The sequence below is a fragment of the Anomalospiza imberbis genome, chromosome 13 (genome assembly GCF_031753505.1).
Source record: "Anomalospiza imberbis isolate Cuckoo-Finch-1a 21T00152 chromosome 13, ASM3175350v1, whole genome shotgun sequence".
NCBI classification, from domain to species: Eukaryota; Metazoa; Chordata; class Aves; order Passeriformes; family Viduidae; genus Anomalospiza; species Anomalospiza imberbis.
Window position 1 is genome coordinate 8,304,296 of NC_089693.1, and position 19,940 is coordinate 8,324,235.

Below are 19,940 nucleotides of genomic sequence, written 5' to 3' on the forward strand. Positions count from 1 at the left end.
TCACAAGGTGGGGGGAAGCCTGGTATGTTTGTGTGTTCTGGTGCCTGAAAGAAGAAAGGTACAAGAAAAGTATTCACATACTTCCTATCTGTTGTATAAGCTTTCATTTAGACTGGATGTCCACCTCTCCGTGACACCTTAGAATTGTGTGTCGTGTTTGTTTTGGCATGGCCCTGTGTGTTCTCCTGGTGGTTGATCTGCACTTCAATCTCTATTTTGTGTCATTAGTTTGAGGTTAGCAGATTAATATCTTAATTAACACCAGTACATTCACAGCACTACAAAATGCTTGAGTCTGTCTCCTCATGTTGGACACTGTATTGGAGCAGGTTTTCAACATGGTTTTGTTTCAGTTTCGGAATAAGCAGGTTCTATAGCCCAGATCTTATAATCTGTCCCCAAAACATCTTCACTGTGTTTAAAACATTTCCAACAGTCAGGGGAAATTTTACAGGAAATCTTCCACAAGCTAGGCATTGTGATGTTTAAATAAGACCCCTTTTCAAACAGCACCTTGTGAGCTTGTGTCTCAACGAGTGAGCAGCTGTCACAGATGATGCTGTTATATCATCTTGCACTGAATCTCTGCCTGCACCATTTGCTGCATTTCTTCTAATGACTCCTCTGCCAAAAAGAAAAAAAAAGGTTGAGCAGCAAACCAATTCTTTGGCTTGGCAATCACAAGTGTCTTCCTGTTTTTATTGGAAAGATTTGGCTTTTGCTATTTAGTTCTAATTTCAAGGATGTTCCCTCATTGGTTTCTACTTCTGACAATGAGTGAATTTCCTGCTGCAAGTGGAAAAATGCTGGGACTGGGAGCAGAAGCACCAGCTTCCCTGTTCTTTTATTGTTGGCTGCGCATATGTCTCTGGTTTTAAGATGGTGGAACTATCTGGAGAAAATGGAAGAACTTGACGAGGTGCAGCAGCATTGCAAAACTAAAAGCCACATAAGGTGCAGTTTCAGGTGTGAATTGTGCAACTTCCCAAGGCCTGCTGAGCTTGTGGTGGGAGAATCAGTGTGGACATAATCATTTCACTGGGGCCCTGGCACATAAGTGACCCCTCCAAAATTAAACCAGGGCAGTTACCTCTGCTCTTAGAGCTGCTGGGTCCTTCACCCCCAGCAAGTTACCTGTTACAGGAAAGCCTCGATTTCATGTGAGAGTTTGTAAAATCATGGAAGTGTTAAGGTTGGAAAAGACTTCCAAGAACATCAAGCCCAACTGCTCACCCAGTGCTGCCAAGTCCACCGCTGAATTAAGTGCCACATCTACACATCTTCTAAATACCTCCAGGAAAGGTACCTGTGAGGAGGAAGACCCCCCTCTGGCCAGGGTCCCTGCCTGTCTGGGAACAATTAACAGCGGCTGACTCAGGCAGACCTCTGGCACTGATTAACCATTGCCAGGGCCCAGGCAGGGGGCGGGATGGTGGCAGAGCAGCGATTGGTTTGTGCCTGAGGACAGGGTGGGATTTGATGCCCCTCTGCTCTGGCTTACAGCAGCTGGAGAGTGGGAGCTGTGTGTAAGCTGGGGCTGCTCGGGGTTCAGCATGTCTTTCATCCAGGTAGACAAGGACTCAGATTTTCCTCTCCAAAACCTCCCCTATGGGGTTTTCTCCACGAAGGAGGAGGTGAGTAACAGCAAACTCTGTTCTTGGGCTGTTGTAATTGTTCCAGGGCTATGAGAGAGCAGAATTTCCCAGCAATATGGGATAAAGGGAAACTTCCCAGCCTGAGACACTCATGGGCTTCCTGACTGATGGCAAAGCTGTAGGTGGCACATTGTCTGTTTCCTTAGTGTGGTTATTTTGATTACAGCTTCTTTGAAATTGCACAAAAGAAATTGGAAGTGTTAATACTGATGAGAAGTACTTTGGCTAATATGTACAGTAGTTCTTGTATGGTTTCCATCATTTCTGTGACATCATTAAATCTATGTTTGACCCTTCCACTCCTTATGTAGAGGCACAGCACGTTTCACACTCAATTTTTTTGTTTTTAACTCAGTCTTTAATTTTCTCTGTGACTGTAATCACACCATCACCCTTAAAAAGCCCCAGTAACTACTGCTCTTGGGGAGTTTTGTTGGTGGCTGCCAAAGCATTAAACCAGGGCGTCAGATGTGTGTTTTACCTGTTTTTGCAGCTGACCCATTGTGTTCTACTGAGTGTATATTTATGCAATGCTGCATTAAATGTGTGCAAATGTGTCATGTTTAAAGCTGGGCTCAAAGCCTGCCAGTTCAGTCAGCTCCAGGCCTTCTGTTTTACTACAATCACAAAAGAAAATGTGGCTCAACCTTTCTACCGAGGAGGTAGCTCTCAATTCCCAATTTCCATGAGAACTGAGCCTAGCTAGGCTGAACCTCACACCTCTGAGTGCCTGACAGGATGGAGCTCCAGAGATGTGTCCTCATGGAGGTAGGGAAACAAGCAAAGAGCTGCTTCTCAGAAGGAAAATGTGGGGAATTTATTTGTCATTCCTTATGGAAACTTCCTTGTTATCTTCTGGTTTCTGCTAGTTATCCATGTAGGTTTTAAAAAAATGAACCAGAAGATTGTGTTTTCTGATGTGGTATTTTCTGAAGATAAAATGAGATGGTGTGTTTAATCTATTCTGAGATGTGCATGCTGTTATCTAGCAATTTTGGATTATTTTTCTGCCTTCCTCAGTAACTGTTCTCTGAAAAAGACATCTTCACTCAAACCCTATGAAATGACAGGCAAGACTTACAGAAATTATTTCGGAGAATAATGTTCTGATAGTAGCTGAATGTTTTAATGATTTCAGGTTAAAACAATTGGTGTCATTCCTGACTATCCCAGTTACAAATTAACCTGACATGACCTTTTAGTTTTTTTCTGCAGGAATGCTTGCTGAATAAATGCCTACTACCACATTTGGAATCTTGTTTGGAAATTAAAGGTTGAAAAATAGGTTTAATAGCATGCATATTTGAAGATGGCTATTTTGGTGAGCTGCTTTTCAGAGTGGCTGTAATGGTTTGTCTCTCTTTGCCCAAAGACACAAATAATGGAGGCTGTGGTGTGTTCTTGCCCCGTGCAGCTGCCGTGGGTCTGTCGGTGCTGCTGCCCCGCCATCGCCGCCAGCTCCGCACGCGCCCGGGGCATGAACAGGAGCTTTGTCTCCTGGGCTGCATCTGTCCCATTTCCCCATGTGTGGGATGCTGTTCCTGCAGCGAGGATCCAGCAGGGATGCAGGCTGGGCTCGTTGTGCAGGTCCTGAGCTCCTGGTGTGGTGTGAGGACGGGCGGTGTAGGGCAGCCTCATCCGACGAGGCGCAGAAATCGTGTGCCTGGGCATGGAGTGCCTCCTGGTATCACCAGGGGAGTCCAGAGCACCCTCGGTCCTCTGGGGAGGACCTGGGGTGCAGAAATGGCTGTTTCTCCAGTGGCATACCCACAGGGATGGAATTCACCCTGCCCATGGCCTCTCTATGCTTCTGTTCCCCACTTGTAGAAGGAGCAGTAGTGTTTTCCTACTTCACAGCGTATCGAAGATGTATGGGCTTATTCTGCAATGCATGTCGTTAATGAGGGGTGTTAACGAGCAAATCAGCCTCTTTCTGGGGGAAAGAGGGCAGGGAGAAAAACCTCTCTTTGTTGTGCTATCCTTTCCCCAAAAGATGGGGATGAGGTTCTTTTCTACCCCTCAAGGTCTGTAGGGAGTCTGCAGTGATGCTCTGCCCATAGGGCTTAACATTTTTCAGCAGCCAGACTCAGACTGGCTCTTGAAGGTCCATTGCTGTGGTACCAGACCTTTGTCCTGGATGGGTTAAACTCTCTGTGGTCACTGTCTTCCCCTATGCCCTCTTTGGGGCATTTTTGGGTACAAGCATAAACTCTTCTTCTCTTCCCCCCTCCTCTTGCTGCTTTGCAGCCTCGGCACAGGCTTGGGGTAGCCATTGGAGACCAGATTTTGGACCTCAGTGTCATTAAACATCTTTTCAATGGACCAGCTCTTGCCAAACACCAGCACGTCTTTGACCAGGTATTTATCAGAGTCTGTTCTAATTTCCACAAGCATTTAAAAAATATTCCATAAGGCACTTTAGCAACTTGTGGTGAGATAAAGAACATGAACTGGAAATATGTTGTCAGGCAGGTTCTGGCAGAGCAAAAACCATCACAGCTGTGACAGCAAGGAGAGCAGGGGCATCGGGGGTCCAAAGGTCATTTTCCAGGAAAGTGTCATCATCCTCTGGCACAAAGCCTAAATGTTAATTCACTCCTGCTTGTACCCTCAACGCTCCATGGGTGGGATATTAATGACAGGGAGGTTGTGTTAAGGATAAAAGTAAATACAAACAACCTTTGTCTACAGCTGGCTGAGATCTCAAAGCCAGCGGGGTGCTGTGTAAGGATGGGGTGAGGCCACCATGCGGCAGGGCCTGCTGCAGAGGACTGGTGGGGTGTGATGGGGGTGTGGGCAGCCATGGGCAGGGGAACGGTTGACCTGGGCAGTCACGGCCACATAACGCCGGCCACGGGCATCCAACACCGGCACGGGAGTGTGGGACATCTTCCTGCATGTGAAGGATAAGCAAGATGTGGTCTTTTCTTTGCCCCTGCACCTCTGGGCCACTGTCAGCCCACCCTGAATGCCTTCATGGGGCTGGGCCGGCCGGCGTGGACCGAGGCCAGGGCTTTCCTCCAAAAGCTGCTGTCAGCTGGAGAGCCCACCCTGAGGGACAACGCGGAGCTGCGGAGAAGGTGAGGGAGCAGAGAGTGGCTGCAGGCACAGGGAGGTGTCAGCTGTGCCCTGTGTCACCTGAGTGACAGGACACCAAAACCAGCAGTCTGACGTGGCCACCTGCCTCCTACGTGGGAATTAACTGGGGTTTGTGCACATCGAGTGCTTCCTTCTCTTAATTACGTAAAGATTAATCTCTGATTAATCCTGTGACTGCCCGCAGATCCAGGGTGTCACCCTGCACCTGGAAACAGCCAGCTCTGCCCTAGGGTGTGTCCAGACCTGCTGCCTCTCTCTGGGGGCTGGGCTGGTCCTCTGGCCATCCCCCTGCACCTTGGCCTTCCATGGAGACACTGTTCAAGGGTCTCCACCTCTCCCACCTCCCCCGGGGCCTCCGTCCCTGCCTGTCACACCTGGAGCAGGCGTGGGGACACCCCCCAGTCTGTCCTCAGTAGCCGCTCGGCTTTGCTAAAACTGAGCATGTGGTCACAAGCTGGCTGCAGGTCTGGGGCTGTGCAGCGGTGTGGGGGCAGGAGGGGAGGACTCTGCTCTGTTCTGTGCTGCTGGAGAGCGTGCGTGCCCATTAAGCCCACACCTCTCGTTTGGCTGGAGTGCTGCTTTAGGCACCTCAAGTGCCTGCCCCGGCAGTGAGCAGGACTTGTTCCTCCCTGTCCTGCCAGGGGGACTGGGAGGATTTAGGCTCTCATGAGCGGGACAGGGGTCGAACTGCTGCTTGCCACGTGGATGTTCCTTGAACGGGGCCAGCAGTTCAAATCAGACCCCCCCAGGATCCACGTCCTTCCCAGCAGCAGAGGCAGTGGTGTCCTGGGCACGGGCTCTGGCATTTCTCTGTGCCCCTTGGGAATCCAGCCAGCCCCAGGGCTGCCCCCTCCCCACTCACACCCTGGCAGCTGCTCCTCTTGCTGTAGCCATCCCAGCAACAGCGGCCTGTGCACTCACCAGCTTTTCTGCCACTTTTTTATTTCTGCAAGGCTTTGCAAACTAAATTAAGGAAGGAGCTGGGGGAGCAAGTCAGCCTCTTTCATGCTTCTTACGGGTGGGAGCTGCAAGTTTTCCGAGATCTGAAGGCATCATTTTTCATTTCAGAGCACTTGTACCTCAAGCTGCTGCGACGATGCACCTGCCTGCCCACATCGGTGAGTGTGGGGGCAGCCAAGGGCTCCTTGGCGCTGCCCTTTGCTCCCACACGGAGCAGCTGCTTCATTTCCAGCTTGCTCAGACAGACAGATCATAGCTGTGACAGGGAATGGGGTTTGCAGCAGCCAGAAGTAGATTATTGTACATAATGAAAGGTAGGTGCTGTCCGTGGCACAAGAATAAAAGCCTGGGGAAGCTCAATAGCAGCCAGAGTACTCCTGGATGCAATTTCCACTAAATCAGGGGTGTCTGGTGGTACATAACTCCTGTCATCAGCTTGGCATCACCAAAGGCCTTTGTGACTAGAGCCAGGAAAGAAACAATTGTTCAGTTTCCAACAATTTCCCCTTTTGCCATCAGAAAATATTTCAGGTGTTGCAAAGTTTCCAAGGCAGATATTCCAGCCCAGCCTCATGAACAAGTATGAGTTTCCACTCCCCGACCATTACTCTGCATCCCAGATCTTGCCTCCACTCCCAGGAGGACTGCTTTGGGATTCCTATATTCATATAGATAGATAATCATTTTCTGGTTTTAGCAGGAGTTTGTATTTGGACCCAAAGCATCTTGATCAAAGTCACTTGAGGGCATGACCTGCACAGGAACAGGGCTGTGAACTTGCCCATTTTCTATCCAAGCTCTGTTCTGAGTTGGCTTTTGCCTTCCTTTGGGCACAGCCTTGGTTTGGGACAAAGTCTAGCCTGTCCCAGAGGAACCATGAGGAGTTCCCATAGGTGTGATACCTTCCTGAAAATAGTTTCAGGTTGAACATGTCCTGTCAGAAAATTGCTGGCTGCTGGCTCCCATGACTACTGGGAATGGACTGTCCTGGTGGGACTGGACTGAGCACACAGATCTGAGGCATTTAGGATTCCACAGCCCTTGGGTGCTGCTCTGTCCTGTGCGTGGTTCCTGCCTCTCCTGGGTGGCTGGGTCCTCCTCTGGGAGCCCGGAACTGCAGGGGATAACTTACTGCTGGATCCTCCTGGAGCTGCTGGATAACTACTGAGCTCACTAACCAGCACAATGCAAATGCACCCTCCCAGTTCGTGATTTCCCCTCACTGCCTCCGTTTTCCCGTGGATCCGGAGGGTGGGAGCTGTTTGCAGGGATGGCAGCAGAGGGCAGCAGATGTCCTGAGTATCGCCCGAATCCCTGAGCCAGCTGGAGGAAAAGCAGCGGCAATTGCCTTGTCTATGGAAAGGGGGCTGCTGCTTTATGTACTGCTTTTTCCCTCCTCTTCCCTACTGGCGACTCAAAAAAAAAAAAAAAAAAAACCAAAAAAACCTCACAAAACCACAACCAAAAAAAAAAAAAAAACCCAAAAAACAACCAAAACAAAAAAAACCCAATCAAAAGCCATTTTTGTCTGCATAATTTATAGGTGAACTGTTAATCACCCCTTTATGCTATTAGTGACATCCCCTGAGTTCTCTCACTCTCTCCTTCTCTTCTCCTTCCATTCCCAGCAGTGTATGACGTGCTTTAACCCCTGCAGATGAGGGACTTTGCTGCCACTGATCCCTGTTTTATGGCTTTTTCCTTCGTGCAGGAGATTACACTGACTTCTATTCTTCACGCCAGCATGCCACAAACGTTGGGATCATGTTCAGGGGGAAGGAGAACGCTCTGATGCCCAACTGGTGGGTGCCCAGGCTTGGATTGTTCTCTAGTGCAGCATTATTTTGCAGGCTTATCTGTACGTATACATATGTTTCAAAGGTCTGAGTAGTTTTTCAGGATCACACTGGTTTCAGTTCATAGCAGATGAGAATCAGTGATGTCCAGAGTTCAATACCAGAACCAAGTTCCACACATTCCCAGCCTCAGCTGAATCTGTGCTGCCCTTCATTGCAGTGGCCACACCAGTTACTGTGCAGCCCCCCCAGTTCAAAGACAAATATACCTAAAGAATTAGGTTTTGCTGAGGGACAAGAGGACAGAATTTAAGATCCAAGGAATTAATTGGAGCAGTGGCACAGCAGTGCATTAAGACTACAACATGGCTTTGTTATTATATTATATTTCACTTCCATCCTTACATGAGAGTAAGGTGCTGAGGTTTTGTGCCCATGCATGCAGAGCTCCTTCTCCTTGTACCTCACACTCCCATGGTGCTTCCACCCCAAAAGGCTGATCTGGCACCCAGCTAACCCAGGCACTGTGGTGCTCTTTCTCGAGGCTGCACTTACCTGTGGGTTACCACGGCCGGGCATCGTCTGTGGTGGTGTCTGGGACGCCCATCCGGAGACCTGTGGGACAAACAAAACCTGACAATGGTGAGTTCTGGGAGGATTTTCATCTGCATTCTTATTTCTTTTATTCTTTAATTTTGCTCCATATCCTAGAGTAGTAGAGTGGAAGGGTCTGGGATGCCTTGCCTAAAGCCCAGCCTGGGGTCAGGGCAAGAGAAAGCCCTGGTTTGAGTCCATTGTCTGCTCCCTGCCGAGCAGCACCAGCTGCTGCTTCTTTTGGCCATTACTTCTATTTCCCTAGCTGCCCCTTGTTGTAATATATTCTTGCTTCTACCCACAGACAAACCTCCAGTGTTTGGTGCTTGTAAACGTCTGGATATCGAGTTAGAAATGGTGAGAGGGTTTTTTTTTCTCTTTATGACTTCAAAAATATTAAAATAGAAACAGGGAAGAAAGAGTGGGTTTAGCTTCTTCTAAACTGAATATCCCATAAGGTCCATTCCTGTGTTCCTCTCTGAGCTGTCTGTGCTGCAGGCAGTAAGGATTTCTGTGGAGCACACCTTTGCTTTGGATGAGGAACAGGGTGCCTTAGCTCACTGGGAGGTTTGCTCATACAGCTCTCAGGCTGGAAAAAGCTCACCTGGCCAAAGCTGAGCACCAGTGGTGCAGTCAGGCAGCAGAATTCTTTCCATCAGCCACCACAGCCCATTTCCTGGTCAGCAGTTACCTCTGCACTGCAGCCAGGATCTGTCAATGGACACTGGGGGTTGGGAAGTCCAGGCTGTCTGCACCTTGTTCTAGAGCAGAGGAAGCCCTGAGTTCTTGGCAGTGGGATTCAAACTCCTGATTCTCCTGCCTGGAATGTTAAGAACTGTGCTGTGGGTGTTGTAAAAAAACTTGGTGGGAAGGCACATCATGCTGTGGCTTAGTGTGGTCCAGAAGGGTGGGTTTCATAGGATTCTATTAAGATTTATATAATTTTAATGGCCTATATAATTTTTGTATGTTTCATTCCCAATATTTTTCCCTTAAAAAAAAAAGGCATGGAAGAAGTGTAATATTGATGGAAATGGTTATAAAAATGTAGTGAAACTCTTTAATGCTGTGTGCTTTGCCAATCAGTGCTGTAAGGGGAGATGCAGTCCCATAAAGTGGGGTTCCCATGGTGCTGCCATAGCTCTGCTTTCCAGCCTGAGCTCTACTGCTGGCTGCTGCAAAAACAGAAGGAAAAACTTCCATATTGTACAGAGAAAGAGACAGCTGAGTTTTCTGATAAAATCCTCTGCATCTGCAGGCTGTGGATTCCTAAGGGAATGAGTGCAGGCACCCAGTTCATGCCCTACTTTACTTAGTGGGCACCTTTCTCCACCTGCCTGTTCTTGCCCACTGTCTCATCAGGCTCCAGCCACGTTCAGTATCCCCTTGGATGACTTTAAACTCCTTCCTGTTCACTGTCTGCAGCAATCAGTCCCTTCGGTGGGCAAACCTGTTCTGCATCCGGACTCTAATTAGGAGGGACCATTTGTTCCTCCTGCCTTTTGACAACATCATGCCCTTGTTTAATGCCTGTCTCTTAGCAACACAGAGCTCTTAAGTAATTCAAGCCTGCCAGCTCCATGGAGGGGAAGAAAAGGGGAGCAGGCCATGTGTTTTGTCCAAATGTGTGTGGGAAATGGTGCAAAACTGATCCTGTCCAGCCTCTATTGCTGTTGTCTGTAACTCTCTGTGCAGTAAAGACTTTTAGCTTCAAAAACATAATCAACATGTTGCTTTTTGATTTCAGGCATTCTTTGTAGGTCCTGGAAACAAGTTTGGGGAGCCCATTCCCATCAGCAGAGCCCAGGAGCACATCTTTGGGATGGTGCTGATGAACGACTGGAGTGGTAACCAGTGCTGTGGGAATCTGCCTGGAGAGGGGGTTACAGCTCCACGGGAAACCCTAGAGAGGCATAAATCACATGTTTTAATAGTAGAGTGCTGATCACTGAAACCACTGGGTACGAGTGAAAGGGATGAAAATGAAGTGTTGCCTGTATCAATCCATCTTTGATCAATTAGTAGAACCAGAAATTGCTGCCTAATGAAGATTTATTTACTTATGAAAGAGCTAATATCAGTCTGGTTTCTTCTGGGCAGGGATGGAGGAGTCCTAAGAATGGTAATATCAAGGATGGTGATTGATTTCAGTGTCAGGAAAAGGATTTGGCAATCACAAATGCCTCAGTCTCTGCAAAGATTTAACTTGTTGAAATTCTCCCTATGACTGGCAAAGACCATTAGCTGGGTATAAAAGGAATAATTAAAGTAGGGGTAAAAATACTGGTTAAATGGGGTTGATCTGGTTTGTTTTACTTATTGCTGATTTATCATCCTAATCTAGTTGATCTAAGAAATATGGGTTGAAAATGGACGGATTCAAATTAGGATTTGGGCACAACAGCTAGAAAAGGCTGGAGGTAGCAATTTCAATTCATGTTACCCTTTCATGGGTCTGATGGATGTGCAATTCCTAGTATATGTTTACCTGCATTGCTTTGAATGTTCTCTTCCCAGCCCGTGACATCCAGAAGTGGGAATATGTTCCTCTGGGTCCTTTCCTGAGCAAAAGCCTTGGCACAACCATCTCTCCGTGGGTTGTCACCATGGAAGCTCTCATGCCATTTGTGTTGCCAAACCCTGTCCAGGTCAGCAAGAGAAAAGGTTGAAATAAAGGAAAAGCAGTGCTAGAAAAATGTCAGCAGAACTGAAAGGTGCCATCAGTAGAAATCACTGAGCTGCCTCCATACCCAGGATTGTCTCCATGGAATTTACAGTTGTGATTCTGCTTCTGAGCAGATGAAGGCAACCAGGGCCCTCTGAGTTCGAGTGCTTATTGATGTCACTGGCCCTGGCACATGTTGAGCTGTCATTCTGCTTGAGGAGGGCAGAAAAATCAGTCTTTAAAACACCTGGAAAATGAACTAATCAGAGCTTCTTCTGGGTCTTTGGTAGCACTTAGCATCTCCAGTAAGTGGTGGAGAGAGGCTGGAGTCAAGCCAGAACACTTTGTTCAAGCACTTCCAGTTGTCTGCATTGTGTAGGTGGTTAAAACTGGGAAAGATAACAGAGGCTTGCAGAGACCAGACCATCTTCTCTGTGCAGGCACAGAGCAAAGGTGTGCTGGCACTCTGTGCTGGATTAACATCCACGCTGAAATGATGGGCATGGCTTTTGTGAGCCTTGTGCAGAAAAAGGAATTGGATTACAAGGATATCATGTCTGTTCAGAAAGATCTTTAAAAGTGTGTGCATGAGACCAAGAAAAGTGATAATCTGAGCAGTAAGAATGGTGAAATGAATGGGTTGTGCAGCACAGGCTGGGTACACCAAAACTCACTGGAATGTCTTGTGGATTTTTAAATTCCTTTTTATTTAGATTATGATGTGTTTTATGTGCTTTTAGGATCCTAAGCCGTTGCCCTACCTTCAGGATAAAGAGCCCTACACTTTTGACATCAAGCTCTTTGTTGCCATTAAAGGTATGGCAAAGCTGAGTGGGTTACGAAGCTGCAATTGCCAATTAAATTTTCTGGCACCACCACAACCTTCAGGCACTTTGCTCTGGGCCCTGTGCTCCTTCTTTTCCTGCTTTGCCCAGATTGCCCCTGTCAGAGGAAGGGGCAGAACTCCTCCTGCTCCCTGCTGGCTGTGCAGCAATGTGCCAAGCAGGGAATGCCCCCGAGCTGGTCAGCTCCCCTTGAGGAGGGTCCCTGAGGGGTCTCCTTGCATAGGCAGAGGTCATCAGGGCATGGAATAAGCAGATTTGTGTGGGATCCAGATGTTAACCCAGCTCAGCCCCCACCTAAGGGCCCTGCTGACCACTAGGTCCAGGTGTTTCTCCTGTAGGAGAGCAGAGTGGGAAATGGGAAGCTTGATGCTACTCCAGTGCAACACACACACTTGTTTTCTATGAAATCCTGATCTTCATAGCAATAGAAAATGTTATTACTGCTTTCTCGCTAGGGATCACAGTGATAAAAGAAGTCTCCATCCATCTGTAAAATAAAAAGACTCCAACATCATTCATCCAATACAAATTGCTTCTCTCTTTTTTATCCTTTATTTTCTGCAGGAGAAGGAATGAGCACACCAACTACTATATGCAGATCCAATTTCAAGGTAAGACTCCAGCATCTTTTGTTTATTTGCAATCTCGCTGATGCCATCAGCTCCAGCCCAGGCAATTTCAAACACTACTTTTTGCATTAGACTCATAGAACAGGATCACAGAACCACTAAGGTTAGAAAAGACCTCCAAGATCATTGAGTCCAAATGTTAACCCAGGACTGCCAAGGCCACGACTAAACCATGTCCCTCACATCCACACACCTTTTGAACACTTCCAGGCATGGTGAATCCCTCACTTCCCTGAGCAGGCCAAAATTTTCAAAAAAATGAAAAACATTCAGTTGTTTCTACCTCACAGGGAAGATGGTGATGGTTCCCCCCTGTGATGCTGATGAAGGGGGCTGCTCTTTCTGCTGCTCGCTTTGGGGTGCATCCTTAGCTCTGTGCCCATTTGGCAGGGAGCCACGAGAGCAGAGGACTACAGGAAGAGGGAATTGTCTTTTGCAATACAGCTCTGCAGCTCTAATTTAGATGCCACACACTGCTGCCAGCCTGGGTCTGCCCCATCCCCTCTGTGGGCAGCGCGATGGCTCTGCCTCCACCCACTGATTGAAGCCAGGAGATTTATGTGCCAGCTGCAGCAATTCTCAATCAATTTCATATTCACATTTGGCTCTTTGCATAGTAATTACCTTAATCAGTAAATCAGTAGTCAGCAAATCAGTAATAAGTAGATTTTTCTACAAGGCTGTTAAAATACTGGAGCCTGGGTCAGCAGTACTGGTCTTAGAGATGAAGAAGAGGAAAAATTAAATCCAGCTGAAATAAGAACAAAATTAAGGGACTAAATTGCATGTTAAATTGTGAGTTTTATGAATGCCATAGGCCAGGCCACATGACTCCATTCTGCACAGCCTAATGGCCCACCAGAGAAGTTTGTCCTTCGTTGCTTCCTTGCTTTAGCCCCTCTTCCTCCTTCCTCCAGCACATGTACTGGACCATGAAACAGCAGCTGGCTCATCATTCCATCAATGGCTGCAACCTCAGGCCTGGAGACCTCCTGGCCTCTGGCACCATCAGTGGACCTGTAAGTGTTGAAACAATGACAGTCACTGGTCAGCAAATCAGAACCAACAGAGCAGGGCTTGGGGCTAAGCCCTTCCTTATCTGAGTACCATGAAACCATCTGCAGCTCTTTCCCAGGCACTCTGGGGTGCTACTTTGGTAGCCCCAAATTCACACTGAGCAGTGGTTTGGTTTGGGTAAGGTTTTTGCTTGGCTGTTTTTTTTATGTTGTTGAGTTTTGGGGTTTTGATCTCTCCTGTACTTCTTTCCCTAAGATCTATTTTACAACAGATGCAAATTAACTTATGTGTGGAATCATCCTCACGATCTATTTACCCTCTATGAAATGCAGCTTTTTATTTCTGAAAAGAATGTAAAAGGTGCCTGGGTATAACTTTAAGCTGGAGCCAGCTTCACAAGCTGCTTCTCCCCTTGAACTGCCATTTGGACAGTGGCTGCAATATATGGGCAAGCCTCACTTTCTGAACCACCAAACACAAATCTTGTACATGCTGTCACAAAGACAGCCTCAGGTAAGTTGTTTGCAAGCTGGGATGCCTGTACTTCACTTTTGAGCATTTCTGAGGTGGTTTTGAATCTTCAGATTATTATACTGCAGAAGGCATTAAAGACACAAACACCAGCTTTGCTCTTCTGAAGAACAAAATGTAATTAAAAATCTGAAACATGATTACATAAAAGCACTGGACTTGTAGAATTCTCCTCCACTTGTTTCCGTTCTTCCTGTGGCAGACCCAAGCTGCTTTAACAGGTTGAACACTATGTTAAATACACCAGATAACAGCTGTAAGCACCACTGCTAATAGCCAGCAAGAAATTAAAATGCAAAGTCAGGAAAAGGACCCAATGTATTAATTCATTAAATCAACAGTAAAACTCGGTTCAGTAGAGGTAACATACTTGTGTGTCTGCTCCCAGCAGCAAGAAGCTGAACAGCAGGAAAGATACTAAAAAATTGTTTATTTGTTTATGAACTCTTACTGCAGGAGCCAGAGAGCTTTGGCTCCATGCTGGAGCTGTCCTGGAATGGAACAAAAGAAATCCCTCTTGGCAGTGGGCAGTCTCGTAAATTCCTGCAGGATGGAGATGAAGTAATTTTGACAGGTAATGGCTGGATAAGTGCTCTTACACTGCAGCAAGGGCACTTTTCCATAGGCTGATCCCAGCAGGACAAGCCCCTGGAGTGGAGCTGGGCTATTCTGTACATACCTGCCATGCAAGCAAAGTTGTTTCCATCCTACCTGTGAGGAGGCTAAAGCAGGTGGAACGAAATTTCCCTGCCATAAATGCTTTCTAGAATTATTATTATAGGATTGTTTGTTTTGCTAAGTCCTTAGTACTCTTGCTATGCCACTGTGTGAGCACCAAGGACATGATGGAGGTAGGTTTGCCTTTATGGGTAAAAATATCCCAGGACTAGGAGCAGTTGAATTGTTTCCACCACAGTACAAGTTTGCATGTGGAGCAGAGCTTGGCAATTGCTAAAAAAAGTTATTTCTCAAGTAATATTTCATTTGCAACCTAGGCGTATTCAATGAAGTGTGTTGCAAATCAAGTATGTGGGAAACAGCATGGAGCCTTCTAGAACAGCTGACCAGCTCCCCTCTGAAAAGGGCTCTGCTTGAGAGCTGTTTCATGCTGAGACATGGTTTTTGTTTTCATCTTGATAATCTAATGATTTTATGAATTAAAATCTACCACGGTGTTTTGTGATCTAAATCCCACTCCTACTTCTTTTTAACCCAAAGCCTAGTGCAAAACAAATTTATTTTTTCCTTTCCTCTCATCTTTGGGACGGCAAATATTTGGCAAGGACACCCATGAGAAACTTTTGTCTCAAGCCTGCAATGCCTTCGCTGTGTGACCTACTGGGATTTTAGGGAGTGTCCTTTGGGATGTTGTGTGTCACCAGCCAGTGCCACACCTGGCTCGGAGCAGCTCCATCCTGCTGATGTGATCACAGATGCCTGCACAGGAACACATGGCTCAAGCAGTGGAAAAAGACTTCACAGGTGTAACTGAGGGCAGAGAAAATGGGAGTGACAAACGCCTGGGCAGCTGCCTCGTGGTGTGATGTTGATATGTGCCTGTGTACCTGGGCCTGCTCAACCCAACCTGGACTCCTAGGATTTTTGACAAAACAGTTTAAAATTATAAACTGTTTTTCTCTGACAAAAAATTAAGAAAAGTCAAGAATTTCCTGCGATTTAAAAAAAAAAGTAGAATGTATGTGTTCCAGTTCCCTGGCAATTCCAGTGCCTCCTGCCTGGTAGCCCATCCAATAGCCTTGAAAATCGTGTTTCTGTGAGCTGCTGCCAGTTTGACAGAGGAAGATGCTGAGACAACTGGAGGCTGAGATGTACTAGGGAGAGCCATAGGTGATGAACCTGAGGAGTCCCCAGTGCCTCGGACACCCTCCAGCCTCCCAACAGCCCAGTGACTGCTCATGCTGACACACACAGGCATCTGAGACTGCTCTCTACAGGCTCCTCATGCATCCAGGGACACTCCTCCAGCAATGCAAAGTGCCACACTGCCCTCCAGAGTCCCCAGTAACTATGCCAGGAGCCCTAAATTGGGGTACAGTGAGGGATGATGAACATCCCTGTGGAGTTACACACTCATATCCCTTTTGGCAAGGAGCACCTCACAGTTTGGGAGCTGCTGGCATGGAGAGCCAGCCTGGGGACAAATGTGACCAGTCCATGAGCCATGCTCTTCCTGCCCAGGACAAGCTATGTCAATTCATTAAATACTTAGAATCCTGAATGTCTCTAATCTTTAAAGATGGCATGATGGCATTGCTGCTAAGCTGGGGAAGGCAGTGGGACAGTGCCATGTCAATGGATCTGCTGGGCTGTTTCACACGGGCACAGCTGGTGGCTGTGGGCACCACAGCCCACACCTGTAAAGAGCCAGGGTCTGCTGGGGCCATTTGGGAGCTGCTTCTGTTTATTTATTTAGTGATGTATGCCAGGTCCAGGGCCTTAAGGCACCCTTGGGGCAGGGCTGGTGCTATTCCATCCTCGCCCACACCTGTAAAGAGCCAGGGTCTGCTGGGGCCATTTGGGAGCTGCTCCTATTTATTTATTTAGTGATGTATGCCAGGTCCAGGGCCTTAAGGCACCCTTGGGGCAGGGCTGGTGCTATTCCATCCTCTCCCAAGGAGCTGCCATTAGCTCTTGCCAAGTGCTCAACACATCATTTCTGGTTTCCTGTTTCAACTTTGTATTCTTACTCCCCACGTGGGACCTATTTCAGCGCATAAAATGAGAGAAATGTATTTCTCCCAAGAAGTGTCTCAAGGAGGGAGCACGGCAGGGGAAGGGCTCCTGGTGCTGTTGGCAGCTGCCTGCAAAAACCCCTCAGTAGCTCCTTGGCACACATAGAGCTCAGGCCAGGGCTGCTGGCAGCACAGGGCTCACTTTGTTCAGTGTGCTGCTCCTTGGTGCTACTCTAAATTGTGCCTGACAGCAGGGATAACCAAACTGGGCTGAAATAATGAGCTGCTGTTCAAAGGAAAGCTGGCAATGAAGCCTAATGAGGCAAATGCAAGCTGAGCTGAGCCTTACAGTGCCTTACTCCACGGCTGCTTAAGGATGAGGATTACCTGGCGCATACCAGGATGGTGTCTGTGGCTTTGCACAAGCACTTAGAGACACCACTGTCCTTGGAAAACTTAATTTCAGCCTGGCTGTGAGAGCTGCACTGTGGGTTAGGGCTGGCAGGGTCTCTCTTTGTGCTGCAGTAACTTTGGCTGCCCTGCAGCCTGAGCCCACCCTTTCTCTTCCTCAGGGGAGTTTTCCACTGATCTGTGCTAAGAGTGGGTCTATTCTGTTGACCTCCTTCTTGGCTTCTTGAAGGCAGCTGTTTTTAATCACATGCAGGTGATGTATTCCATCAGGAAAATGCATCTCTAACTATGAAATCAGTCCTTAAAATGCAGCATATGCCACTTGTCCTTCCTTTGATCAGCTGCTGTAGCAGAAGGCTACAGTAGGTCTCCTCAGCTGTTCTTCCCAGAATAGACTTCTCAGAGGGGCCAGAAGGCCCTGGCTGTGTCCCCTCCCCTGCGTGGCCTGCAGCTTTGCTGGTGGCTGCTGTTTGTGGAGCAGCTTGGCTGGGCCGTGGCAGCAGGAGGAGCTGCAGCAGCCCTGTCCCAATGTCATCTCCTCCATCACGCAGGAGCAGGGAGACACAGAGCTGTCCCGTGGTCAGGGATGCTGTCACAGCCCCGTGAGCTCTGCAGCAGCAGCCAGCAGAGCTTCCACGGCCTCTTATATAACAGAGGAATAATGAGAACTTGGTGTCAGATGCTGAATTTCTCATGGAACTAAACCACTTGACTTTAGCAAGCAAAACAGCTTCTGCAAGGGTAGGTGCTGCTGTTTGAGGGGGTTTAATGAGTGCCTTTCTGGCTGTCAGCATCCTAACATCCCAAGAGCAGTCCTGATGCTGCAGAAAGAGAATCCAGATTTATTTGATTAATTACAGGGCTGGGCCAGGCAGTGAATCAGTTTGCCAGGTAGATTGATGGTGCTGCAGGTTAGGTTTGAAAACAGAAATATTGCTGGCACATCTTGTTTGTTCTTTGATCAATTCACTGAACTTGCATATTGCTGTGTTTAACAGTTTGTGCTTCTTTTTTTCCTCATGTTCCTGGGTTACTTGAACTCTTCCAGGTGCTCTGTTTTTCTACCCCTCATTGCATATCTGAGATGTTTTCACTTGGTTTTGGTCTCTTTATGCCTTTATTCACTTTTATTCCTGGCAAAATCCTGCTGTCCTTACAGAACAAGCTGTGTGTTGTTTTTTGTCCCTAGGTTACTGCCAGGGCAACGGCTTCCGTGTGGGATTTGGCCAGTGCTCAGGAAAAATCCTTCCAGCCCTGTCAAATCCATGAGGATTGGAGTAATATGACATCCAAGGAGGAACCCTCCTCCCACCTCTACCAGTCATCCTGCTTCATTCAGATTTATTATTTTTATATGAGTGATTGTAATCTTACTATTTTTAATTATCAATAAATATCTTAAAGATGAATGTGGCTCTCTGGTGTGATAAGAAAAGGATTTCAGTGCTAGCTTAAAATTCTCAGAATATGAATAAGATGATTGAAATGGAAAATGAGATTCTTAACTCTTCTACCATATTAATGTTTTTTTCATAATTATAAAAAGAGGCTTTCAAGTAAGCTTAAATATTCAGAGTACTAGGCTGATGATAAGAGCTGAGATTCCATGCTGACTTCCTTTTTCCACAGTGCTAATATGCTGGAGGTGAAATCCTGAAGGCGAGTTGCATACGGTTGTTAAAACTTGTAGACCTTCCTAAGCAAGAGTTACATGACTGTGCCCTAAAATAATTTGCAACAAAGCAGTTTGGAAGTGTGATAATCAACACTACTGAAGGCAACAGGCAGGATGTCCCTGCTCCTCCTGCTCTTACACAACCAGCGGCAACTCTCCTGCCCCAGACTGATTCCAGCACAGAGATGGGAGACTGGGTTGGGACGCCCTTCAAAAGGTCAAAAGATCACCCTTGTTCCTCCTGCCCTGATTTCGAGAAGGGAATTCCCTGTTTCACCCTGTACACCAGCATCCCTTGGGTTGAGGAGGGAGGGGGAATTTCATCACTGGAGTGATCCCCAGGCACTCCCTGGTGACAGTCACACCCTGCCACTCAACAGGGGCTGTGGACAGAGGACACCAAGCAGGCCAAGCTGCACCCTAAAAGGCATCTCGTGCCACAGCATTCCCCTGCAGCAGCCAGTAAACACAGCCACATGCCACTTTCCTCAAGTGTAAAGGGCATCTGCTGTCTCCTGCTGGCCTACAAATCAATTTAACTCCATGGCCCAGTGCCAAATCACATCAATTAGAGGATATTACTGACTGAAGGAGCTCAGGAGACCGGATAATGAACTGTGGTGTAGTGCAAGGGGAACTTGTTAAATATTTGCTTGGTCCTCAAAGTGAAGAACCTGATGAGGCTGCTGGCTCCAAGTGGTGACAGCAGGATGAGCCCATGCTGCTGCTTTTCCAGCAGCTGTCCCATTGCTGCTCAAAAGCTCTACCAGGTAGTTCTGCTGATGTGGGCTGTGAGGACATTTGATGTCATCCTGGGGAGCACCTGGGGCTGACCAGGAGCATGAACCTTATGGCCATGAAGAGGAGGAAAATGAATTTGAAATGAAAATTAAAGAAAAAATGTGGCAGTGCATATAAATCCCTGCTAATGGGGCATGTGCACTGTAATGGGCTCTCTTCTAGTGTGCTACAATAATAGTTCTTTAAAGCATGATGCTTGGAGGTTCATCCCCAAATCAAGGATGACCTGGCCAGGAAATCAATGGCTCTTTGTTGTTTATCAAGGAAAAGCTATTTTGCCTTCAGGCTGTTGGAGCTGAACTAATAGGCAGATATTTATTTAACGTACTCTTACTGGATCATCAATTTATAGATGCTTTGTGCAATCTTTTGACCTCAAAGGACAATTGTGAGTTGACACCTTCCCCCTTGGATTTAGAAATAACCCATCCTGTTCCTCTGAGCACAGCCTGGCTTTGCTCCTGGCAGCAGCAGGAGGACACACAAAGCATTTATCCAGGAGAGAAATTTCTCTGCAGAAGAAACATCTGTGGTACCTTGGCATAGCTGATGTCCTGGAAGTGCAGTGT

At 47.3% G+C, this 19,940-nt stretch overlaps 1 protein-coding gene across 1 annotated transcript; it reads left to right on the forward strand.

The window, feature by feature from the left end:
* Positions 1–1,474: 1,474 nt before the first annotated feature.
* FAH (fumarylacetoacetate hydrolase) lies at positions 1,475–18,304 on the forward strand. Its single transcript, XM_068203757.1, has 14 exons — positions 1,475–1,634; positions 3,903–4,013; positions 4,614–4,735; positions 5,823–5,872; positions 7,426–7,516; positions 8,055–8,152; positions 8,409–8,461; positions 9,852–9,951; positions 10,622–10,752; positions 11,510–11,585; positions 12,179–12,225; positions 13,161–13,262; positions 14,248–14,365; positions 18,085–18,304. Exons 1-14 carry the CDS (start codon positions 1,554–1,556, stop codon positions 18,162–18,164), a joined length of 1,260 nt encoding a protein of 419 aa, XP_068059858.1. The 5' UTR covers positions 1,475–1,553; the 3' UTR covers positions 18,165–18,304.
* The last annotated feature ends 1,636 nt before the right edge of the window (positions 18,305–19,940 follow it).